Raw genomic sequence first — 27,642 nt, forward strand, 5'->3', positions numbered from 1 at the left:
ACAGCGATTTCTGACAGGGAACTGAAGCTGCTATAACTGAAGCTTATCTTCCATGTCAGACTGCCTCTCCAAATTGGGGGCGTGTCGAGTGACATCTACTGTACGTACACTGCCTATGGATAAGTACCCCATACAACCCCACTTTAAAAGATCCAAACAATCCCTTTAATCTCTCGTCAATAGTTGTACTACTCGTGCTTTAACTCATAAATGTGTATTGCTTGTTGCTCCTTCACCTGGATGTTTGACTCTCCCTATGCAGAAGGATGCATGTGAAGAGTCCAACTCTAAAAGACTGTGTTCACTTTAATCTGCTAAAGAAGAAAGGTTCCATGTGCTCACCTGAAATCTGAGTTTAACTTGTGCAACATTTGCATGTTTTCCAATGAGGAGGAGCAGATGTGTCAGACACAAATTATTATTCAGAGCAGGATATTTTTTACATGTCTAGAGGAAATTTTAAAACCTTGTATTGTGTGGGACCATCAGAGAATTAAGAAACAGAAATATGTCAATGTTTTTCCTGCTCTAAATACTGTTTATACTTAGGTTTTATATCTGAATCCATCTTTAGGTTGTACTGGGCGCTGACAGTAAATGCTATGGTGTGGCACCTGATTACAGAGTAGTTGTTGACTAATTAAGCAGTAGGAAAATTAGCCAGCAACAACTCTAATAATACCTTTGAGCTCGCTGATACTGTAATCTATGAAAGCCTTAGGTTCTCAAACAAAGATGTTCACACCGTGTGTTTGAGAGCAGCACACATTCGGTGTGCATGCTGGGCAGCGTTTAAGAAATTACGATACCAGTACCAAAACCAGTACCCTGAGAGGGATACTGACACCAACAGAGTACTTCATGTGATGCCTTATTTTTTAAACTTAATTCTAGGGATGGGCTTGGGAACTTGGGTACTGGTTGGTGGCACGACGATGCAGTGGTTAGCATTGTCACCTCACAGCAAGGGGGTGCCAGGTTCGAACCTCGGGGTGGGGGAGCCCCTCTGTGTGGAGTTTGCATGTTCTGCCCGTGTCAGCGTGGGATTTCTCCAGGTACTCCTGCTTCCTCCCACAGTCCAAAGACATGCAGGTGAATTGGTGACTCTAAATTGCCCCTAGCTGTGAATGTGAGCATAAATGGTTGTCTGTCTCCATGGTGTACCAGGGTGTACCCCGCCTCTCACCCAACGACAGCTGGGATAGGCTCCAGCAGGCCCTGTGACCCCTAATAGGATAAGTGATTACAGAAATGAATGAACTTGGGTAGTGCGAAAGAATGCAGAGGCTATAGAGATTAACATTACATAGCTTGCACTGCACATTTGTTTTGTTTATTTTGTTGAAATACTTCCAAACATCACTCTTATGCCTGGTCACCATTCTGCCTGTAACAACAGGTCGAGTAACGTCTGACTGAAAATGTTAATGTTTAAAACTTTCAACTAAACTGATGTATATGTTTTCTTTTATAAACGTATAAAAAAGGAGTACACTATAGGTTGAATGAATACTGTCGTCCAAGTCGAGTACTCGAGTACTCATCATGTCAATGGAAGCATTCAGTTGCGTATAATGCCACCAGACACCACAGGCATGGAGTAAAGCCATACTTTTGAATGTTTTGGTGGAATCTTGTCACACTGCACTGCCAATTTTGTCAAATACAACATGCTTAACTTCACCACATCGCAGACTGCATGGGTTGTAGCTATTGTGTTGATGGGGCCATTGAATTCGGTACCTTAATAAGGAACAATACACAGCCCCGCTGCTGCTAAACTAATTAAAGTTTCTAATAAATAATCAAAGAACAAAGCATTACAATAAACTTCTAAAGGCACTGGTATTGTGATAAAAGCAGGCGCACCTCAGGACAGGAGGTGCCCACAGATGGTGAAGTGGTCAAGCCAAAATCTATCCTTATACAATCAAACTGCTGGTCATCATAATGCTTTCCAAGCACTAAAAGTAGAGGGTGAAAACTGTTGTTACTTGAGTGTGAAGACACTTTTAGTCCAACTCTGAGAGACTGAAACCAAAATCTGTTGTTTTAGATTAACGTTTAAAATAGTGTCACAACATTTGTGCCTCTTCAAACTTCAAACAGAATGTCTTTTGATTTCATCTTATCTACGCTAAACCAGTTATCTACCAGGACAACAAAATGGCCCCAGAAATGAAACAACATCTCCGACATGGTGAGAAAGTATTTTAGGAGGTGGTAAAACACACTCACTAACTCAGGACCAAATCCAAAGCTTTTTTCCTCTAGTGTCGAACTATTTACTTTCACACTGACTAAACAAGAAATTAATAGAAAACAAAAATATATGCAGAGGCCGGACTGTCCTCTTTGCTTTACAACAGAAAGAGACGTACCGAGGATATCCATAGACGGCAGGCAGGTTTGGTGAAGCTTCCCGCTGTAGAATTCCAGCCCGATGATGGCGAACATGAGGATGGCAAAGAACAAGAGAAGGCCGATCTGGAGCAGAGGGATCATGGCCTTCATGATGGACTTCAGCACAATCTGCAGACCTTGGGGTATTCATAAAGAAAAAGCCATCGGGTTGAAGGAAAACACCACAGGATTTTTCATTATATCTTACTATATAATGACGTGTGTGGGGGTGTGTCTGTGTGCTGCAATCCATGTCAAATTTGGCACAGCGGTAGAGGGTCATGGGAGGATGGGAATGAAGCAATATTACATCAATTGGCCAAAGGGGGGCGCTATAGCAACCGACTGAAATTACAAACTTTGAATGGGCATATCTCATGCCCCGTATGTCGTAGAGACATGAAACTTTGCACAGAGATGCCTCTCCTCATGAGGAACACATTTGCCTCAAGAACCCATAACTTCTGGTTATATAGATTTTCCGCCATTTTGAATTTTTTGAAAAACACTTCAAATCGATCTCTTCCTAGGAAGTTTGAACGATCTGCATGAAACTGGGTGAACATAATCTAGGGACCAATATCTAAAGTTCCCTCTTGGCAAAAGCTGGAAAACTTACTAAAACTGAGCTTCTATAAGGCAATGAATATTGTGGAGGGCACACTGATTGTACACTTACAGAACACATCTACTATATATACGGCAAAGAGGTGGATAATGAGGAATCCTGTTTTCAGTGGGTGTTTTATGGGGACGTGGATCTCTCAGATCAATTTGAGGAGCGTCTATGGTTTGTACGCTCCACATTTTATCGTAAGTGTGTCATGTAGTATGGGACTTGCACTGGTCTGATCTTGGTATTGTCTCGTCTCAATTAACTCTGCTCTCAGTCACGACTTGGTCTCGTTTTAGGTGGTCTTGACTGCTGCTGACACACATTCTCAAGTGACTAAATCTGCAGACTGAAAAAGTCCTAAAAATCACCCACAAAGACGAATCACTTGTTATTTGCCTAATTCTAGCAGTCTGTTTGACCTAACAGTGCAGGGTCAGAGAGCAGTGACTCACTGGGGATCCCGGAGACGAGTTTAAGAGGTCTCAGCACTCGCACGGCCCTCAGGGTCCGAAGGTCGACTGGGATGTTCATGTGGGCACCAGCAGTAGCCAGAATCCTGATGGACATAACACACACACGATGTATAATTGATTCTGACATATTTCTGATAGACAGCAAACAGTACATTGTTATCTTTCTTGTATTATTTTGTTGTGACAGTTAAATTAATAGATATTACTTGCGACGGCCTGAAAAGGAAAAAGACATTTGGGTTAAAATAGGGGAAATACTACAGGGACATTCATTATTAGCTAAATTTGGTACAAAGCCTCACTTTTTTTAGTGAAATTAATGTTTTTTGTCTGCGGGGTTTGACAAATTTAAAGACATAAATAGGTGAAAGGCAACAAATGGATGTAACTCAAGGGCAGTTTTGGAGTTGAGTCATTTTAAAGGAAAAACAGAGGAAATAATAAACTGACCTGGTGTCATACAGTATATCTATTTAGTGTACCAGACTTGTATGGTTGGAGACAAAGAATGCACAGCTACATACACCTGGCAGGCATCTCTACTCACATCTGCCCACACACACATTGATGTCCCTCCACCCACACACAAACAATGAAAAACAGCAACAGGAGCAACCGACAGGCAATATCTTACCAACATGCACCAGAAATCACATCTGAATGTTTCTTGCAGCGACAGCAAACGGACTGGTTTATGTTACTTTCAATTAGGGAAAGATAATGTTAGAACAAATGATACAAAATTACTGTAATGAACCAGCCAAAAAACTGAACATCCACCAAGCCAATTTGATGACCCATAACCATTAAAGCTTTCACTGCTGAGAGGGTCAATATCCACCACTAATCTGCTCAGTAGTATTTTAACGGCGTTGTGAAAATTATCCTAGAAATCATAATTATTTTCCAGATTTGTACATATTTCTCTCTGTTATACACACAGATACAAATATACTAACTCATAAAATCTTTGGACAGTGTTGGGAAGTGTGGGGGAGGGTAAATGTGTGTATATGTGTGCGTGTGTGTGTGTGTGAACAGGGGGGTAGAAAGCACATGGCAGAAACTCAAGAGTAAGCCCACGCAGAATCTCTCCTGAAAGCAGTGGGAGGGAGGGAGAGAGGCCGAATGAGCGAGTGAATGAGTGAGGCCACATTCACACTACTGCGGGTAAACCATGCAAACGTGGTGAAAGCTCAGAGTCCGCACCACAGTGTTCAGGACCTTTTTTTTAAAAGTTCACTGCCTGTGCTTAATTACGCCATGTGCAGAAGGCCTGAGCAACTGCTGTGGACACAGATCATCTGAAAAAATTAATCACATTTAAAAGATGTTCATGATTCAAGTGTGCGCATTTACTTTTCATATTAAATTGTGAGCTATTTGAGCTGGTGGTGTTGGAGAGTGTGTCATCACAACGATGTGCTTTTGGTGGCTGAGTGGCTCCATATTACTAAAGTTAACTCATCTTGTTGTGCCAAATCAAAACAACCGAACACACAACACCCCAAATACGCTTATCTATCTATCTATCTATCTATCTATCTATCTATCTATCTGTGCTCGTATGTACAACATCTCCAGTACAACAACTGAAGATTTAACACACACAGACACAATCAGGTGACGTGGCTGTACCACGCACCAGACTTAATTCTAAGGGGTGATCGTGCCTTTGCTGTGTCTGCTCCCTCCACTGACTCTTAAGTCCAGGCTCAAAACCTACATCTATTCATTAGCGTTTGAGTCCCCCGATGTGACTTTGTCTGATGCGTGCCTGTGTGTGTTGTGTCTCCTAATATGTGAGCTGTGTACCTGACATGTTACCTTCATGTATGTGTTTGTAGCAGCTTGTTCCTTTGGTACAGCACTTTGGTCAACGGGATCTGGTTTTAAATGTGCTTTATAAATAAATTTGACTTCAGTTGAGAATAAAATACTACTACTAATGATAATAATATAAAATGAATATATTGGTTTAAATATATTGGTTAAGAATTGTGTTGGTGATACACTTCAGTTTAAGTACATTTTATATGACTGGTATACAAATGTTGAAAATAAAAAACCTTTAATGGATTTAGATGCTGCAGAGGAAAACTTACAGTACACACTGGCTATCTTATGATGACGATTAAGCCTCTGAGGGCAAGGGCCAAAATTTCAGGTTGATCAGGTGTAGCCAGCGGATATCCAGGCCAAGATTTCATCTTACATGCCATTTCGACTAATCTCTATAAAGAGATAGGCCTATCTGCATAGGAATGCAGATACATAATACAATCTAAAATGAATAAAATACAATAAAATAAGATTAAATTAAATTAAATTGAATTGAACTAAATTAAACATAAGAAACCAGAACACTTCAGATACCAAAATCTTGTCCCACTGCCTACAGATCTGCAAACATGTGCAGATATCTGTTTATAAAGATTACTTATCGCTTCCATCATATGGGCAAAGTCTGTTGTGAAAGAGTGACTGATTACCACTGATAGCATGTATCATTACAGTATATATTATTGAGTTGACTTTACAGGTAGAGTAGTGACAAGCCTCAGTAATGACCAATCAGATTTAATTCTCTCATCCTCTTTAAAAGCAACAATGAGTTTAAGGAGATGCTAGACCATCTTCTCTGGAAGAAACTGATTTCTAAGAGTGGCACAGCTGCTCATCACATATGGTGCATATAGAAACACAAATATTAAAGCAGTACTGCAGCAATTTATTGTTGAAATTCTGTAAAGTTGACAGACGCCTGAAAGACACTTCACAAGAACGGTCAAATATCAGTGTTAAAGAGGCCACGATATTCTGACTTTAAGTCCTGGGTCAAGCTCACAAATGCTACATTTTTCATAATGCAAGTCAGTCGTGTCTTTTAGGCAGGACCTGATGAAACTCCACACCTTCATATTGTAAAGCAGCCTTTAAGACTTTAACTTGCCCCTGAGCACATATATAACACCAAGGATTTTTTACCAAGGATGGCGATGTCAGTTTGTTCGTCAGTTGGTTGATCAGACCGTGACCTAATTAAAATACCTACTGTACATTACACGTCAGTCTTTCAAATCACTGTGGCATGTGTATACCTTAGCCTGACATTATTTCTATCTTTTAATTTGATTCATGTGTGAGAAGCGTCGTTTCTACAGACAAATAACGACACAGCTAGCGGTGGCGGAATATCAAATCAAATTAATGTAAATTAATCAACACGACAGACAATAAACACAAATTAAGTCTTCCTATTTGGCTTTCTGTTCTTTTGTGGCACTAATGAGGACACCGAACAATCGCTTTTACTGTAATGTGGTTATTAACAGTAATTGGGTTTGAGTGAGTGAGTGAGTGAGTGAGTGAGTGAGTGAGTGAGTGTGTCAGACAAAGAGACGACACAGCGAGAGACACTGAGACAGAGCGGGAGCAGAGGAGTGGGAGTCTGTTGAAATAGCCTTCAAACCAAACACACTGAACAAAGGCAGGCAGCAGCACAGCTCCTTCAAGGCTGCACTTTGAGCAGATGAACAATTCAGCAGAGGCCCCCTCAAAATTAAAGCAAATATTCTGTCTGTTTGTGGTATCTTATGAATCATCCCTGCACACACACAGAGGCCATTTTCTTTTGTTTAGTTTAAAAATGGTTTTCCTGCAGAAACAAAATTCACTGACACAGCTCCCAGTAACATACATATATCTATACAGTTAACTTGAGATGTTGTATGGACCAATTTGCATCTAACCTCATTGGGAACACAAAATATCGTTGGATGAATTAAAAAAATGGGTGGGACTGGTTTACATGGCTATGAGGTTCCACAGGGTTCAAGTCTTAGTCCTGATTTATTTAATCTCAACCTGCTTCCGCTAGTTCATTTTATCCACAATAACAATACTTCCTATCATTAGAGATGCACTGACTGATCGGCTGGTGACCGAAGTCAGCTTGATCAGCCACCGGCCAGTCAGTCTCAGATACAGCTGATGCTGTGCAGATGAAATTTACATGCATGCACCGCACGATGGTTCATGTCACTTGCACACAGACAGTAGACTATTGTAACAGCCACAGCAACATGTTCTCATTCTCAGGTCATTAAACACCGAGACTTTGTCACGCCCCCCTCTTAAAGACTTTATTTCTAAGAAGCCTCTAGCAACAAATTTAGTGGCCATCAGGGAAAAAGCTGTAATTTATTCTCATGCATGCGGCTCAGAGTAATCACAGTGACCTGCTCTTCTGCCATCAGCATCAGAGGTCTCTCCTTGCACTGTGCACACAAGTGTGGGACAGGCAGGAGGAGAGCAGACGTTGCTCGCTACAGCAGTGGGAGCTATTATATAGCCTACTATCCACACAACTGTACATTTTTGTAAAGCGATACTGATTTATAAATCATTTCGTGAAAATAAATAAAGACATTGTTTTAGATCAATAATATAAGATAAAGATAAGAGAAATGTTACAAAAATGTTTGTAGATGCTGTCAACTACAGTTCTAGCCAAACAGAATCGGCCGGTCAAACTTAAAAAAAAAAAAAAAATTGGAAATCTGAATCAATCAAGAAAACTACAATCAGTGAAGCTCTACCTGTCATAATTATGCAGATGATAGTCAGCTTTACATATCACTCTCTTGAAGAGTCAGTGCATCGACCAAATTAATATCCAACTCAAAAGGGACAAAACCGAAGTACTTCTTTTCAGATTAGTGCTCGTGGTACCCTTGTGTCAATTAAAACTGCCAAACAAATCAGGAATTTAGGTGTGATAAACACTGACCTTTGGCAACCACATCAATTCTGTGACAAGGTTGGTTTATATTTAACCAGAAAATAGATCTCATGTCATCAACACCTGACATACTCAACACTCCCGTCTCCCTTGACCGTCACCATAACAACATAAAACCGTCCTAATGGTTGCAGTTTTAAACACGTCCTTAACATTATGTGACTGTCGTATTTATGCTGTAAAACCTTGTGGCTGTTTTTAGGCAACAAAACTGGGTGGTTAAGTTTAGAAAAAACATCATGGTTTGGCTTTAAGTAAGTATGTTTGACACTGATACAACGTCACGTGAGTCACTTGACAGACATCACGTCACATAACATCCTTCACTAGCCCAGGGGTCAGCAACCTTTACTATCAGAAGAGCCAATTTTGATCAATAATAATAATGACAAAAAAATCTGATAGGAGCCACAAAATATAATTGAGTCTTCCAACGAAGGTAACACATCCTATCAGCCTATCAACATCAACAACATCAACATATGTTTTAACATAAGGCGGCTGCTCTGCAGTTATTCTATTACTTTGTAATTTATCAGCATTGATGCTGAAAGCAAAAAAATCTGCCCACTCATTATTAAATTCTCTATATTCCTCTAGAACTTTTCCTTTTTGGGATTTGGAGTCCACAGCTAGCTTAGCTGGGGAGACTAAAGACAAGCTACTGCTATTGAGGTTTGGCAAAATTCAGAAGAAAAGGTGCCAGGCCGTTGACGTATGACGCACATGTTAGCTGTTGAAATGTTGAAAGACTTTGTTTTTTTATTCCATTTATAGGTTGCACATTTTTACAACAGGAGAATGTAAGAATTTCTTTAGGCAGCCAACAATGATTGATAAAGAATGACCGTTGTTCGTTTCCATATGATTTTTTTCTCAAAGCCTCAGGGAGCTACTGGAGAGAGGCTAAAGAGCTGCATATGTTTCCGCGAGCTACTGGTTGCCTACCCCTGCCCTAGCCCATTATGCTACATACTAGCATACCAGGCTACATTATCAATAAAAGAAAAAAGACTTTGAAGACAACATTGACTTTAGGCCACAAACACTGGTCTCCTGGGTGGAAGTCCTGTACTTGTTTGACCCATCAACCACCCCTCCGCCAACCCTATTAGGATTTTTTTTTATTTTATACAACATTATGCAGACTTTGTTGATTTTATTTTATGTCACCTCACTTCCTCATCTGCTCCCTACTAAGGCCTAGTATTTGTATTGATCGTAATAAGGAGCTTGCCAACTAATATGGCCTACACCACCAGATTACTGTGATTCCCTGTTTCCTGGTGAACCCCAAAAATCTTAAATGAACTCATACAGATCAGAATGATGCCACCAGGATCCTGACAGAGAAAGAGAGTATTTAATAAAAACCAGTAAATGGCATAATCTTAAAATATATTGCTGACCTTTTTGCACATAAAACAGACCTCTCAGATTCTCTGTAAAGTTGCTTGCTGTTCAAAGAGTGAGAACAAAGATTGGGTGACTGTCTTTTGTCACATCAAGACTGCCTCTAACTTTGTATTCATGTCCACATTTTCTTTTCTTTTAAAGTTTGTTTTCAGCTCCTTTAATAGTTTAAATGTTTGATTGTTCTGTATAACTACATTTGCCTTGCCTTGTTTCTCCTGCATTTTTCCAGCACCCTACATAAAAACTCTAATTTTGCAGGACTGAAAATTCACTCGGTATAAAGACTTTGTAATGAAATTGATGCAGACAGAAAAATGCATCACTTTATCAGAGCTTTCAGTACAATAAAGAGACAATACAACACATAAGACAGCTACACAAACACACACCCCTCTACAGATTCAACACTGTAACAATCCAGCAGCGAGTTAATGTTCATACTGAGAGGCTAATCTCTTCCTCGTTGGCTCTTTAAGTGAAGCACTCTTGCACAGTATTATACCAAACTGGCTCTGGAGAGGCTGAATTCATTACATGCACAGAATGCAGCCTCTCCCACACACCTCCACCTACACTATGAACACCACCAAAAACTACAGTAATCAGCAGCATCACATTGCTCACCATCTCAGCACAGCTCTGCATATGGTAATGTGCAGCTGAATCAACATCAACATAATGCATCAACAAATTAATGGCTTTGACTTAAATCTGGAAAAAAAACATAAACTGTGCGTTTAATGGCAACATCATTACTCTGTTGATTCGGGATTACATTAAAAAAAAAACATTTATTCACTATTAGTCATAGAAAAATCGGCTGGGTGTATGTTTTCCCAAAGAAAACCCACCTGGGACTGTAAGCTATTGTTTTTTCAGTTCAATTATGAGAGCAAAATTAGAGCTGAGACCACTACAGCCGTCCTGTAAAACATCTGGCACACAAGATCTTAAAGTTTCGTCTTTCTTCTCCTGAATTTGTTTTTTGATGTCACTGACTAGTTGACACACTTGTGGCTGCAATGCTGATCATGTGCCACATACAGATAGATCAGACTAATTTACAACCATGTACACAAAGACACAAGGCTGGATTACCCAGAGCAACAGGCCCCAGACCTCCAGGACTGGGTTGCACCAGCTGTTACAAGCTTTGTGTGCAAAGCCCTTCCTAAAGTCTTGGTGACATCTAGCTAGTTTCAAATTATCTATTTTCTAAATCAAGTTGCATCATTAAAACCTGAGCACTGCCTTAGTTAGTAGCGGCTTTAGTAGTGGGTAAGTCAGTTAAAACATCTGTAGCATCATCCATTCAAAAGCAATTAACTAACATAACTACCAAAATAAAACAAGGCGGTCAAACAATATATCAAGGGGAAATATATTTCATCATTCATACAGTTGGATGACAATATCTGTTATAATGTAGCTGACAGTTTTTAGCATAAGATAACAATTTACATAAACACATACATAGTGTTTATTTTTGTGAGATACAATTCAAAAACTTATTTATTATTAAACATTGTTTTAATCAGGGTGTGCCAACTGTATCTCATTACATATTTTACTCTTCACTCTAAATATGTCATATATCAAATATATGGCATTTTCAGTAATCCCACCAGGAGCGTTGCTCAGCCTTACTTCCATTTTTTCCCAGTGGCCACTTGTGGAATTGCCATGGTATCTGTAAAACTGTTTACTGGACAGCTTGAACTGCAAGATCCATTTTTTGATCTGTGCATGATTTATATTTGTAAAACATTCCTCTAGCTGAGAAAAAATTAAAAAATCCGTGATGTCATTACAATGTTAAGTCTTTGGGCCGAGCAGAGACGCGGGAGAAACACTACTGTGCATATTCAGTGGGCGGCATATTCTGGACGCTAAACCAGAAACTAGAAACTTTTTTGGTGTATGCGCCGGCTTGAGGCCAATTTTTTATTTTTACTTTAAAAAAATGTCCGTATATCCGTGGATAAACTTTTTTGAGTGTCACAAACCCCGAAAATGACTCGTTTTACCAACGGGATTGAATCCATTTGAGCCGATAACATTTGGAAAGTCTAGAAGAACTGCATGATCGATTAAATTTATCTCCACCATTTTAAAGGGGTGACAACCGGAAGTAATATTAATAATAATACATTGGATTTGTAGAGCGCTTTTCTGGATACTCAAAGACACTTTACATAGAATAAGAACAACAAAACAAAACAAAAGAAAAAACAAACATGAAATAATCCACAGGATGAAAAACAATGCCGAAAGCGAGAAGAGGAACACAGTTGTTTTAGAGGTTGTAGGCAGTTTTGAAGAGGTGTGTTTTGAGAAATTTCTTGAGGGATTTCTTTCTGATGTATTTCAGGAGTGAGTTCCAGAGGGTGGGAGCAGCAATGGAGAAAGCCCTGTCCCCCCAGGTGCAGTGGTTAGTCCTTGTAGGAGGGGACAGGAGGCTGGTATCAGCAGACCCAACAGTGTGGGAGGGTGTGTGCCAGTGGAGGAGCTCATACAGGTAGGGGTAGCCGGGTTGTGGAGGGCTCTATAGGTGATGATGAGGAGTTTGAAGTGGACATGCTGGGAGATGGGGAGCCAGTGGAGGTTATAAAGCATGGTGGTAATGTGGTAATGGGTGGGAAGACAAGCAGCTGAAGTGACCGACTCAGCTGGCGGAAGTCTCTATTGCGCCTGCTCTATAGGCTGTGCAGTGCAGAGGCAATTGCAGAAGCAGTGCCAATTATCCAGGTAATTTTATACATGGCAGTTGAACCATTTTGTCTTCATGTGCCACTGAGCAACTCTCATTGGAATGAACAGGGCCCCTTCTGCCACGCTGTATCCAGATCTCATTGTACATCCATGCTAGGCGCCAAGTGAGCAGTTCTCATTGGACTAAATAGGCGTGAATTAAATGTGAATGCAGTTACAGTCCAGTATCCAGATGTAATAACACCTCCATGGTTATCTCTGTTAGCTATGGAACAGATTTACCTAACATTTTAGTAACAACTACACTTCATGTATTAAGTACTTTGTTTGACACAACCTGTTTCAGTTTAGTGATGCTCAAATCTCCATTTATTAAACACTTACACTTCAACTAGGCTAAATTTGAATCTATGAACAGCTGGAGGGAGCAACTGGCTCCAGAGGCCAAGAGAGTCCCTTGGGGGTCACAGAGTTATTTGGTTTTAGGTTGATTTCAAATGTGTGTGCCCTGTGTAAAACTCTGGTTTAAAGATTGTAATTATTTTGTTTTTATTTTCTTATATGGTGCATTTCCCCCCCAAAAAGTCATGCGAATATCATCACAATCGAACACATCACACAGAAAAAGTGGGGCCAGACAGCAGAAATCCAGCACTGGTTGTTTTTTGGGTCTTTTGGCAATCAATTAAAATTTCCATGTTGCACTGTGTTGATGGAAACTCAGAGGTGACACACACACACACAAAAAAAATCCATACATACATGCACCTACACATTAAACGATACAGATGAAAACTGCTTTGCCGTGCAAAGACAGACTGTGTGTCTGTCTTTGTGACAGATGGCTAATGAATCACTCCCAACTCCCACCCAGTTGTATTATTCATCCAGTATAAAGAGCAACGATTTTAGCAAACTATCACACTGTGTAAGAGGGACAGCAGACTGGGGCAACGAGGAAAAGCTGATATCCGTCATACAACGTGTTGGGAAGCTGACGGTGACACCTGGGATCGATATCAGTCGAGTTTGTCAGGACTAATCAAACAACATGAGGGCAACAGGTTTACCGGCAACAGTTTGTACCTAAATAGAGTAACAAGCACACACACACACACACACACACACACACACACACACACACACACACACAAGTCATTTGGGAGACTTCTCATTGCTAATCAAAGCATCACGTCCACCTGTGCCAATCTTTTTGCCGCAGGATATAATTGACCATTTTAGGAATCCGTGAATTAAATTGGTTTGTGGGTAAGTTGTTCTAGCTGTTGTCCTTTTTGCTACACACTCTTCGCTCAGATTAAGGATTTTAATTGAGCTCAGTGTCCCAGCAGATTCGCTTCTAGCAATTCATTAATATGAAATGGAATGAATGCCGCCAGCGTTGGCCCAGTGGCCTCGATTTTATTCCCAACCGGCCTCTATGACACATGTGTGTTTTCTTTTAAGTCTGACTTACTTGTGCTGTGCGTGTGTGTGTGTGTGTGTGTGTGTGTTTGAGAGAGATAGAGGGAGAGAGGAGAGCAGAGCAGCATATGTGCTACCAGAAAATGTGTCAGATAGGTGGCAGGAAACCAGGTCGTCAGTTACCAGCTGTGGCTGGAACTGGGCGAGATGATCTGTAGGCTGCAGAAAGTACACCAAGGACTTTGTGCATTTTACACTGTAAGTGACTTTAGTTCAGCTGTATGAGAGGAGCTTAACTTCACTTGAGTCTATAGAAGCCACAGAAACTCCACATTTTTTGGAGTAACTTCACTTTCAGGAGTGGTCAGAGGGGAAACCATGGATGTATAAAGAAAATGGGATACAGCATTGGAGGCGGAGCCTCATTCATTCCTATGAAAGTTGCTCAATGGGGCCTGACGCCAAAACTCTTGATTTCCATGGTGTGAAATTACACGGATTTTCCGCTTCGTGGTGCCCGTAAAGCACGCACTAGACTTGTGGCAGCCAAGCAGCCAACTTCCAGTTTAGCACTCTGCTAACTTCAGTGGGGATAAAAAATGTTTAATCGTGCGGCTTTCATAGACTTTAGAAATGTTATCCGACTGAATAGATTTAATTCTGACAGTGAAAAGAGTTATTTTGTCACCCACTGATTTACAGACGTCTCTGTCACAATTTAAGTGTAGCGACTACTATCAATGAACAAAGCCGCCAGGAGGCTGAGTGGGCTCCTAACTGTGACTCGTTCATAGAAATTCATGCTGAAGTCCAGAGATGTGTTTCCTGGTGGTTTATTAAACAAATAACTGGGATAACTAAAGCAAAACGAGATGAAACAAAACATTATAGTATGTGATATTACCGTCAACAGAAAGTATCGGACCCTCTTTTTCTAAGCCAGTGAATGAACAGGTAAAATAATGTGAAATCACATCCCTGCGCCAATTACAACTACTGGAATTGAAAGTGACCAAAAGAATTCTGGCTCCTACAGTAATCTTTGGGCTCCATGGCATCACATGACAAACTCCAAGTTGTAATCCCACACTTGGCCATAGTGTCAAATTGGCTTCAAGGCCCCGCACTGTTCCTGGGGTCTTGGGGGAAACTTGCAGTAACTGATTTTATTGGCCACATGGGGGCAGTGTAAACAAGCTGTAAACACAACACTGACATATCATCACCTTTAAAGTTGATATGGTTTACCTGTTGGCAAACAGTCCACTATTAGGCCTCTTTTAGCTCTGTTTTGGTCCCTACCAACTCCACATGGAGATATCTGGTTCTTTAGCTGCTAAATACTCCATTATGTTCACCAGCTAGTTGCTAACTGTGTCAGTCTGCTGTTTGGTGTTGAGCAGGTGGTGCACAGTGGGGTTTCAAAGCTTTTTGCTAAAAAACAAAGCTGCTAAAGATGACATAGAGTGAACCAAAACAGCAAAGTTCTGGTCTGGGCAGCGAAACAATGAGCTGAAACCTGCTACAAAGCTCAGTTAAGTCAAAGTGGAGCTGCAGATTTAGACGGTAATGACTCCTTTCACATTGTTAGCACATGGTGATTCAAAACACTGTGACTTTAGAAGTACTGATTATGTCCTCTTTAAGGTGAACTGCATTGATAGCCTCGCTAAAACCTTTCAAACTGTTTCCTCCAATTTTGCTCCAATCTTGTACGAAGACTCCTTGAGCAAATTAATATTATTGGACATAAACACAACTCACGACATCAAAATTGACAAGCGTAAGTCAAACATACAGTATCATAGTGTCTGTAATTCATGCAAGGCTTCATCCCCACAGACACACAGACAAGAATGATAAAACTGAGCTTGTTCTGCCATCTCAAACGTGAACGTTTCTATGGGGTTTGGATTGTTGGTTGGACGGACACACATTTTAAATATGTCAAGGTGATTAAATCCTGTACTTTTTCCTTTATGTCATATGTAGAGGACGGGATGGGGGGTATTTTATAGAACAATTAATCAGTTACCTAAGAAAATAATTGTAAAAAAAAAAGCATCAATAATGACAATAGCCGTTACATAAGACACATTCTCAACTTCCCACCAATGTGTTTTTGGAGGACTGTAATTGGGTCCACACCACAGCTCGCGCTGAACTACCTGAACTCCATCAAACTGTTACACAACTTGCACAACTGGCCTTCAAGTGATATCCTACGCCAAATCTCTAATTTTAGAAACACTCACTTTTTGTGTGCTTGATGGGCGGCTGGTTAAAGACAAAAGTTTCCTGCAGCTGTGGTCATCGAGTTGGTTGTAATAAATCCACAGCAGAATTAAAGCTTGAAAACATACAAGCAGCATATTTATTCATATCGTTACGGATTTTGTGTAGATGTCGGGGGGACTTGGGGGACACGTCCCACTCAATATTTGTGCACATGTGCATTTGTCCCCCCAAAATAAACATGAAAGTAGCCGAGGACTTTTTTTCTGACAAAATTAAAGCCATCTGCACCATGAAAAGGCGATAAAAATTCACCAGAGAGCAGGAAATTCAGTGTTTGTTGCTCAAACCCCTTTTCTATAGATGTGTGACTTGAAAATTACATTGTAACTACCCTCACTGCGAAAAAGTGGAAACTACAAATTAAAAGCCTGCTTGACAATTTATATTAAATTATTACACCCTGCATCGGAGCACTTTAAGATTTAAATTACAGGTTGTCCCAAATGCCTATGAAGTATTGGAAAATATCATTTTACTGACATGTTTCTCCAGCGCTGCGTGGTCAGCACTGCACATCAAAAAACAGTTTTAAATCCACAACTAGTCAAAGGATTGTGAATAACGAGCTGTTGCTTTGTACCAAACGGTGCTTTTCTTCTTTTGGCTAATGAGCCATTTATTGAGAAACTGAAAGCAAAATGTTCTGTTGCAAAATCTGACGGATGCCTAATGAGAGAATTTCAAAGCATCCCACTAAAGCAGCCATTACTGTTAAGGTAACAACTGTTCAGAGCCGATTATTAAAACCGACTGATCGCTCCAACCTTGTAAATTCAAATCTGTCAACAACGCAGCTGTTGAGCTTTCAGGCCGGCACTAACTGGTCTGCAAACGTGATGCTGATGTGCCTTTTATGTAAGAGGCAGAGAGGGAGAGAGAGAGACAGCAGGACAGAAAGACAGAGAGAGAAATAAGAGATACTGAGAAAGAGAAAGATGTGGGTGTCAGGTTGAAATGAGATGTCAACACGCCAACAAGAATCTTCCCTGCATTCTGAATACTGTACACTTATCCATAAACAGCATATGACTGGTAACAATGCTTAACTCCTGCGCAATTATTCACTAAAACACAGTCTTAAAGGGAACAAATAAAGTCTCTCATTGTGGTTTTTCTGTCCCTCCATTGTCCTCTTTACCCCTTGTTTCCCCTCGCCTTTCTTGTCGCTTTCTCTCAACCATCCATCCATTCGTTCAATGCTTTTGCATAACATCTCCAGCGCTGCATTCACATTTAATTCACAGAGGTCCTGGGGGCGAACCGAAGCAGGTTTTAGACACAACTGCCAATCCACTTATCCACCCACCTATCACTGACTGCAGAGCCTGACTGTACCATGGAAACACACATTTTCTTGCATTTATGTGTTGTGTTTTTCTCTGGATGTATGTAGTGTCTATACGCTCACAGAGGAAAAATCAACAACAACACATCAACAACAAAGACCTTCCTACAGGGTCGACCACGGCTAACCGTGTGTCAGACATGAGGTGCAGCGTGCGGGGATTAGAAGCCTTTAAAATGCAGTACGAGCAGCACGCATGGCAACAATATTGATAAACGTTCACACAAACAGCGTCACATGCATGAATGCACCAACATAACTTGACAATCAGTGTCTCAAAATTAATCTCTTGGTTCGCCAGCCACAGCCTGGTAAAGTAAAAATGAATTCTGTCAAAATTAATTGCAGAATCAGTTGCTGAGCATTAATTTAAAAGTTTTTTTTTCCACCCTCCACTCTCTCATACAATCAGTGAAGTTTGTAATTCATCACGGAGTTCAGCTAAATTCAAAATTAAATGAGAGCAGGTTGAGACACACCTCCAGGCACACACACACACACACACATATATGCAAAAACACAAACTGTGAAGAGTTACAGCTTAATATTCAAAGCCTGCTTTGCTGACCTTCAGCTAGAAAGGTAGTCAGGATAATGCTGGCAGTATTCTATATTTTTGTTGCAAACAAATCCCATGAAAAGACCATAATCAACTAGAAGTCTGTGTGGCCATGAGGTGATCACTTCCTCCTCTGAGCCACAGACCTCCATTGTTGTCCAGAATCACATCAATGAGCCACATCCTCGCACTGGGTGACATATTCCTTCACTGAAATAACCATGAGTGTATTTTGAGCTGATCCCCCATACACCATCCTGCTGCTGGAAATATTCACTAGAGCACCGAATGTGTATTGATCTGTGGCTGAAAATAGTCCCCGACAAATGCACTATTTACTCCTGTTTGACTGAAGCGTGGTAAAAACTACAGGTCCCAGCTGCTTTCAGGAAATTACTCAACTTTCTTTTCTTAAATTTTATCTTTGTGAAATGTTAAAATCAGATGTCTGTAGTAGGAAAAACCTCTTTGTTCATTTTTAATTTCCAAGGGATGACATCAACAGGTTATGAACATGTGCCACAGCGCCGAGTGACCAGTGACCAGGTCCACCCACTGTAGATGGACAATCACAGATCATAAGGGCAGAACTTGGCAAGGAAAAAAGCCAGGGCAACAGAAACATGTAAACAGATTACAGTGTGCAGAGAAGGGGTGGCAGCTATATTGTATACAGCTATATTTAACTTTTGCCAAATCTTTTTGGAGGTATGACACACACATCTTTCTTCTCAAGAAAAGCTTTAGGCCTAAGTTTATTGTTCCTATTTTAACAAACATATACCATCCAGTTTGTCCAATGCTAGTCTTTATATACAAACTCTACATTCAGTGAAATAGAGTGAATATGCTGCAATGGTTCAGCATATTTACTTATATATAAACGGAAGTCGGAAACGGAAATTCGCCTCCTCCGCCCAAATCAAACCGGAATGCCAAAAAATTGGGGGTCTGCCCCCAGAGGCTGTCGCTGTCAGCCCAAAGCCAGACGTCGAATACAGGTGATGGGTTCCAAGAATTGTCCAATACTGACTCAATAACAGCTTCAACAGAAAGTTCAACATCAACTGCAGCCATCTTGATTGTGTTTGCGGTGCTTCAATGGAGCTCCTCTTCTTCATCTCAAACCCCCTATATTAGTTAAAGGGTTACGATTGGCCCAGCACATCTCAGGCTGCTGGAAATCATCCAGAGGAGACGGGAACCAGACCAGGCCCCCAAGGGAAGCTTTGAAGCCCATTGTGTAGTGGCCAAACAGCGGAATTACATGTATCATTTGATGATGCCCTTTGGCCCAAAAATACTTTTTCCCAGAGACTAAAATGGCAAAAGTGACGTCTGTAAATCAGTGGATACTTTTTATAACGTCACAAACCTCACAAAATGACTCATTTCACTGTTTGAACTTGATCTATTTGGTCTGATATTCGGTCTGATAATATCTATAAAGTCTATAAGAGCAGCATGATTAAATGATTTTCATCCCAATTCAAGTTAATGGGGGGCTAAACTGGAATTTAGCTACTCAGCTATTCGAATATTGATTTCTATGGGTAGGTATTCATTATGAAAATTTGGTATTCGATATTCGTTTTTTATTTACTTTTTTTGTTTTTTTGTTTTTTTCATATTTTTTGGTGCAAATGTAGTCTTTTTGTTGTTGGTAAATGTAGGTTATCAATTTTAAATTGCATTGTTAAAAATGTGAAAATACAGTATCGCCTACCAACTGAGCTTGTGCGCACGGCACGCTTGAGCGCATCCGTCTGAGGCTGTGGATCAATGCCAAGTTTTGCCACTTAATCACTATTCCCTCTACCTTGTAGCTGTTTTTTCATTATCTTTTGAATTTAATATGAATTATGGAACCGTTTTTGTCAACGTTTGTTTCCCCCGTTTTGTACAATAAAGTATTGTTTAAAGTTTCAACAAGTTTTTTTTGGAGTGCGTGACACAAGTGTGTTTTGAAAACGGCCGCAGACTGTCACCTGCTCAACGCATCAGTACCTTCGGAAGCCGACAAGAATAAAATGCTTATTTCATTCTTGTCAGCTTGCCTAGCTTGTTGGCCATCAGAGCAAACTGCTGCTCAAAGACTGGAGAACAAAAAATGAAGACGTTGATGATGATATCAATATTCAGGGGTATTTAACAAACAAACAATAGTGGACACTCCTTCTGTAGAGTGGAAGACAGTCACAGTGAGGAACCTCCACATCACTTACTATTAGCACTGCTAACTAGCAGCTGATTTCAGCCAGTCATACTGAAGCCTACACTAGCGACTTTTATCAGAAATATAGCCCCACCATATGGCAATACATCACTGGTAATATGCAAACACAGCAGCACATCAGAGAAACACTTACTCACTAGTCATCTGGTCCTGTACAGGAAGCCAAACTCTACTTCAGTTAGCTTCTGCTCTGCTAGCTTCTGCTGCTATGCTGAGGCTCCTGTGTCTACAAATAATCAGATGCTGTTTAATGCTAGATATATAATCATTGTTATAAGTTATACTAAGAATGCAGTTAAGAATATGGAGGAAAAACAAGTATGTTTCAGGTTTTTCAGTCAATTTAAATAAACCCTTAGATGTTATTGAAGCTAGTGGAGCAGAAGTTAGCATGAGAAGGTGACAGGACTGACTGACGTTATGTGCGACATAAATGCCTCTATAAACAAAGTTTCTCAAACCAAGCAATGTGACCAGCAATGCAACAAATGTCATTAGTTGTATAAAGAGAGCAACACATTGGCAGCTAAAAGTATAATGGCTATAGCTGGTTGGCAGAGCTACTGTAAGCTAATCCATTACAAGCTACTGTGCTGAGGGTCCATGTCATTGGTCCAACAGCCCATTGGTCCGACATCCCATTAGTCCGACGGTCCGCGGTGCTGAACGGCTCCCAGCGGGCGTATTTCTGCCTTGATGGTGCGCTGCGACCGGCTCTGGGTCAGTTAGGAAAGGCTTGAGGTGAAGCAGGCTCACAGCTTATGTGTTTGTCACTTTCTTTTTCATTTTAACCCACACCATGATCTTTTCCTAACCAAGTGGTTTTTGTGCCTAAACCTAACCAGACCTTAACCACAAGGCATCATGATGATTTCGGAACGGACTTCGGAACAATGGGTTTAATATGGTTGGAACAATGGGATGTCGGACCAATGGGCAGCTCCCCTGTGCTGATACCAACAGTATCTGCCAGAGGAGGGACAAAGTCATTGTTCTGCAAGTCACAATTGAGTCTCAAGTCTTTGGACTCAAGTCCAAAGTCAAGACAGGCAAGACCCAAGTCAAGACTGACAAGTGCAAGTCAAATCCCAAGTCCTCAACTTTGAGTTTTGAGTCTGAAACAAGTCATGCTTTTCACCAAACATAGTGCCATTCTAACAACAGAGTAATAATATATTAGATTTAAAATTTGTATTTATTTGTTTAAAAAAAGTGCGACTGAACTTAATCGTAAACAAAGTAGTGCTGAAATTGCACTTTCATAACATACTGCACTATTAACCAGGGACGCAACAGAATGATTTCTGTATGTTTCTGTCTTGTCAGGTTCAGATAGTAATTCATTTTTGTTGAACACTGCATAGTTTTTGTACACAAACAAAATTATCTTTGATACCAACTAGCGCCCTGTAGTTTTCATGGTTCTCCTGTGCAGTGGGATTGGATGCTGTCAGATTGGTTCAAAGTTAATTATGGAAATTCAGTGTTGATTTGCGGGGAATGAATTGCATCAACATTAGCTGTTTGAGGAAAATGAAATAATTCATGGCACGCTTTCTTTAACAGACATACTTTAAATCAAGTCTTTATTGATTTTGACGAGTCTTAAGTCATCAAATATGGAGTCCAAGTCATGTGACTTGAGTCAACACCTCTGGTATCTGCACTGCTACGTCTCCACACAACCCAACTCCGACATGAAAGTATGCTGAAATGTAGCCATGCAACAGTTTTACTAGTAGCGAGACAGTGACGGTATATACTGTATGAGTAGCAGGTTGGGACAAATTTTGGCCCTTGTAACTATAAAAAACATCCACAATTCATAACATCCTCAACAATAACAGCAAATAACACTTTAATCCTCCTTTAACAGTAGTCTAATTGACCTTTTTCACAGTAGGCATTTTCACACGCCATAGTAAGAAAAATACAGGTGTAATTAATAATGCTAACGATGGCTGCATTCCATTTAGGTGAGCCAGCTCCGGGGTCCTGGTATTGTGCACACCGGCTCACTGGAATGAATGGCTTACATGGAAGTGAGCCATCGTTAATGTTATTAGTCACACCTGTGCTTTTCCCAGCAATGACTGCATTGAAGAAGAAGAAGAGCTATTAAGCATCACGATGGAAGAAAAAAACAGGAGGAACGCTCTGTGAGAAGTTCAGACGCTACTGCCAATCCGAAGTCTAAGTGCAGTTGCTTTGCTCTGATATGACTGGCGCACAGTCAGAGTGGATGGCGATGGCGAAAAAAAAGTTGGTTAGTTAGAGGGGACTGATATTTGTTCCTCCTCCAAAAACAGATTTCACCAGTATGCTTGGCAAGGCGTAACTTCGGAATCTGTCGACAAAGTTTACAACAAACATTTCTCGCTTCCAGGTTGTCATGGAGACCAAGTGATGTCACTCACCCACTGAGCACAACTATGAAGTCCATGACGTTCCAGCCGTTCCTCAGGTACGAGCCTTTATGGAAAACAAAACCGAGGGCCAGCAGCTTGATCCCTGCCTCGAAGCAGAAGATCCCAATGAAGTACGGCTCTGTCTTCTCCTGTGGAAACACAGTGTAAGAAGCAGGTCAGAGGAGTCTGTAGGGCAGCAGTCACACACAATGCCAGAGCTATAACCTGCTGGGTTTGATATGTATACGCAGGCTTCATGCATAAACACACTCTATAGACTATATCCCATTTATACACAATCGAGGAAATGCATGCAGCAGGGGGGAGAACACTCTGCTGTAATGTCAAAAGAGCTCATATCAGGACATTTTTACAGTGGTGTAGAGTTGCTCACATCCTTATCTCAAGTAAAAGTAAGAGTACCACAAGAAAAAACTACATCCTTAACAAGTTAAAGTCCTACAGTCGAAATATTACTTATGTAAAAGTGTAAATGTTAAAGTGCTCATGGTGAAAATGGCCACAGTCAGAGGACATTTAAATTCATATATTCCTTAGCATGTACTTGTAATGTTAATATTATCTAGGTGGAGCTAATTTAACCATTTAATTTTACAAAGGCAGATGCATTTTGCACCCAGGTGTCCATAGCCAACAATTTACATCTGACATCAGGTGCGTATTCCTGGGCACCCTAGCAGCATCGAAATACGATGTTAACACAAACCATCTAATCGTTTAGCTTCTCAATGTGCATTCAGCAGTTTTATACAGCAAAAACTAAAATAACAAAAGTAATGCTAAGTCTAAAAATAATAAGAGTGTTCAAACCCTTGTCGTGTGTGTAAGAGTCCTTTGACTTGACCCACTCTGTCCCACTTTATGCTACGTCACCTGAGTTTCGGCCTCTACATTTGTCAGTTTTTTTTCCTGTAAATTTACCACTTTTATCTCAGAGGATATCCAAGATTGGCTACTACTAGCCCTATCCATAACCTCTTGGCCTTAATCCTTACTCAGGGGTAGGCAACGTGAGGCTCTGGAGCCACATGGAGCCCTTTAGCCCCTCTCCAATGGCTCCCTGTGGCTTTGACCAAAAATGAGGATACATGGAAATGTATGACCGTTACTTTTGAACACTTTAATTTTCATTTATCATTGTTGTAAACCTAAAGTGATTCTTACATTGTCCAATTGTAAATCTGTGTAACATATAGGCCTACAACAAATTAAAAAAATGTTTTAACATTTCGTCAACTACAATGTGAGTCATAGCTACGTCTATGGCCCGGCCCCTTTTCTCTTAGTTTTGCCGAACATCAAGATTGGTGTAGCCACCTAATGGCAAAACATATTAATGATTAGACCTATAAGTAATGTTGATAAGCTAATTCAGATGTAATAAGGCTGTGTTACTTTTATTAAAAGGATCAAATATATTTTGTGGCTCTAGAAAATTAAATTTTTTGGACCAAAAATGGCTGACCCCTGGCCTAACCTCTTCTGACCTCAATGTGTTGATGTAATGAGTACTAGCCAATCACAGCACGCAGTGGGATCCATAATAACACCTTAAAGAGATGGGTGTGAATAGTCAAATAGCTGCAATGTGACTATTCTGTAACACTTTATTTGAAGGTATCTACGTAAGAGTGACATGACACTGTCATAACTATGACATGACGCAGTCATGAACCTGTCATGAACATTATGTACATGTCATAAACGTTTATGACTGCTATCATTAAGTGTCATTTGGTTTTTGTAATGACAAGTTGACACTGTTTGGGTTGTCTTGATTATGACAACTTGACATTAATCAAAGTGACATTACCAGAAGTTGTCTTTGTCATAACAAGCTGACATTACATTTGTTTGGGATGTCCTTATAATGACAACTTGACATTAATCAAAGTGACATTACCAGAAGATGTCTTTGTCATGACAACTTGACATTAACAAGAAATGTATCTTTTTTTGTGTTTATGACAAGTTGACATAATGATTATTATTGTCATGACAAAGACATCTTCTGGTAATGTCACTTTGATTAATGTCAAGTTGTCATAATCAAGACAACCCAAACAATGTCAACTTGTCATTACAAAAACCAAATGACAGCTAATGACAGCAGTCATAAACGTTTATGCCACGTACATAGTGTTTATGACAGGTTCATGACAGTGTCATGTCATAGTTATGAAAGTGTCATGTCACTCTTATGCAGATACCTTGAAGTAAAGTGTTACCGACTATTCTCATGCAGGGGCAAATGAATCACATGTTTTACTTACACATTATTTAATCTGCATATTAGTAGCTGGTCACCCTAAAAAAAAACTAGAAATTACAAAATGCAGTGGAGAAGTATACAGTACCGTAAAATTAAATATTTAAGTAAAGTAGGCTACAATTACTTCAAAATAATCCTTAAGTACAGAAGCCTACTGGAGTAAATGTACTTAGTTTGTTTCCACCACTTAAGGTAAATTTGTATGTGGTATTCATCCTCATGTTTCCAAATCTTAGTGACAGTGCAAGCTACACTATCTTAAGATTAAACCGACATTTCTTTTTCACTAAGCACAAACAATCCACAACCGTCTTAAAATGCTACATGCTAATAGCAAAGGCAGGTTTTACGTTGGAGGATTTGGACTTAACTTTTGTGTCCACTGCATTTTGAGGCATAAAACCGTCTTGATGTTCCCAGAAACGCTCTGTCATTCTGCTTTGTTTTGTGTCCGTATCTCACACTGACCTCACTCACAGCCCCGTCTGTGTGTTGAGGATGTGAAAACAGAATTGTGTCCTCACCAGTCTCTTTGCCATGGGGGTCTTATCCTCTCCGGGGAGGTGCTGCTCCAAAGCCAGGACAACACAGTTGGCGGTGATGGTGGCCAGGATCATGTACTCAAATGGTGTAAAGGCCGCAAAGTTAAGGAAAGTACTTATGCGAAAACACAGGGAGAAAACTAACACATAGAAACAGAAAAAGCTGATACACACACACACACAACAATATATTGTGCATCATATTCAAAAAGCAGTAACTAATATTCTCGTCATATATACAGTATTTTTCTCTGAATTCCACGAATACTTGAGCATACACGTGTGCGTGGTTCAGTAGAAAGGAGAAAAACACATAGATGGATGATTTAATGACAGATGAATTATGGCATGGTTCATATTCTCTGGTATTGGAGGCAATCTGTTAGAGAGATTGCAGTATCCATGGCAACCTGCTTTTAAAAGTGCTTTTCACGAAGAGGAAAAAGAGGCAGGTTAGGGAGGGAAAGAGAGAGTGCAGTGAAGTCACCTTGGCCTGACTGGTTTAACTACACAAACTACAGCCAACTCTTCTCAGAACTCCTTTCACTGCAAACACCACAGGTGCACCTTTATATACAGCTTTATTGTACATCTTCAGTGTGTTATATCTATGTGCTACTGAAGAAAAGAAATCAGGGTTTAATTTTGATCTGTTTGATTTTGGATTTACTTTATGAGGTTTCATAACCAGCCAGTTGAGAAATCATCTATGATAAAAGCTGAGCTACATTTTAACCATTGAAATACATTTGTTTTTATGACTGTATGAATGATGACAGCATTAGTCATTAAATTAATAACAAACATGTTTGATAATCATTTTTTTAAGGTCATTTTTCAGGAAATAAGCCAAACAATCTCTGTTTATTGGTTTTGGTCTGACAAAATAAATAATCATTTGAAGATTTCATCTCAGGCTGTGGAAAACTGTGACGGTCTTTTTTTGTCTTTAACCATTTTATGGACTAATTATCAAAAATAACCGTTAGTTGCAGCCCTGCTGAGACGCCAAATCTGCTGAGAAGTTGCAGAAACAATATCAGTGCCTGTGGAAATAGCGATGGAAATGCATAATAAGCAACTGTAATGACAGCTACTATCAGCTTAATAATCAATTAGTAGATCAGCACGAGAATAATCACAAATTATTTTGTTTTTAGATGTGAAGATTCGCTTTTCTTTGTCTCATGTGAAATTAAACGTCAAATCTTATCAGGTAATTTGATGACTTCGCCTTGTGTTTCCTTGTAAATTGTGTTTATTAATTACCTTAAAATAGGAACACATTTATTTTTGCTTAAATAATTTCAAAGCAACAATAAACAATCATATATCAGCGAGCTCAATCTTTCTAATCTCAGATCTGCCAAACCACATTTTTAAGAAAGTGAATTCCTGCACAAATGTTTTAAATGATCATGACACTGGACACATTTCTTGCATAAACTGATTTTTGCTTTGAATGTAGGCAGTGCTGATTTTTGCAGCTATTTTAGATTAAATCTTTCCACAAAATCGTTTTTATCCTTCATAGTTTTAGTCTAGTTTTAGGCAACGACGACTCAAAACTTTTTGTCTAGTTTTAGTCGATGAAAAGTCATGTCAGTCAACTTTTAGTCTTTGCTTTCAGTCAAAATGTTTTTCCTTTTTACACAAATTCAGTTTGAAATCTAAATCAAGGTCAGGTCCTTTTTTTTCTACATGTGCAAATAATTTCTACACAACACAAGCTTTCATTTCTCCAGCAGAATTTTTTGACACATTTAAAGAATGATTTACGACTACACACTTTCTGATCGTTATTTGAAAAGCTCAAAATCTTTCTATTTCTAACAAATTCCAGACAACTGGACGACTCAGAGTTGCACTCTGGTTCACTGCAAGAGCAAATTTTCGGGCACATTTGTATTTTCTTGACGTGACTTTGGAACATAAGTGTCTGAATGTCTTCTGTAGGTTTTAAAGCTTTGAAGTTTACATTATTTCTAGAAGCTTTTGCCTCATTTCTTTTGGAAGATCAGATTTATTTTCTTGAGAACATATCCAGTAGATTGTCGTTTTTCTATGTTCATTATTTTGCATCTACATAATTTAAAGCTAACTACATTCATA

The 27,642-nt window shown here is 39.8% G+C and overlaps 1 protein-coding gene across 1 annotated transcript in view; it reads right to left on the reverse strand.

Moving 5' to 3' along the window:
- The window catches only part of LOC117271803 (voltage-dependent R-type calcium channel subunit alpha-1E), a 95,651-nt gene that overhangs the window by 50,820 nt on the left and 17,189 nt on the right, over positions 1 to 27,642 (reverse strand). Inside the window, exons 4-7 of the mRNA XM_078173394.1 lie at positions 25,513 to 25,617; positions 22,705 to 22,844; positions 3,472 to 3,575; positions 2,382 to 2,540 (exon numbers count right to left, since the gene is read on the reverse strand). Coding sequence (XP_078029520.1) covers positions 2,382 to 2,540; positions 3,472 to 3,575; positions 22,705 to 22,844; positions 25,513 to 25,617 — 508 coding nt within the window. The remainder of the gene's footprint in view (positions 1 to 2,381; positions 2,541 to 3,471; positions 3,576 to 22,704; positions 22,845 to 25,512; positions 25,618 to 27,642) is intronic.

The sequence above is a fragment of the Epinephelus lanceolatus genome, chromosome 12, assembly GCF_041903045.1.
Source record: "Epinephelus lanceolatus isolate andai-2023 chromosome 12, ASM4190304v1, whole genome shotgun sequence".
NCBI classification, from domain to species: domain Eukaryota; kingdom Metazoa; phylum Chordata; class Actinopteri; order Perciformes; family Serranidae; genus Epinephelus; species Epinephelus lanceolatus.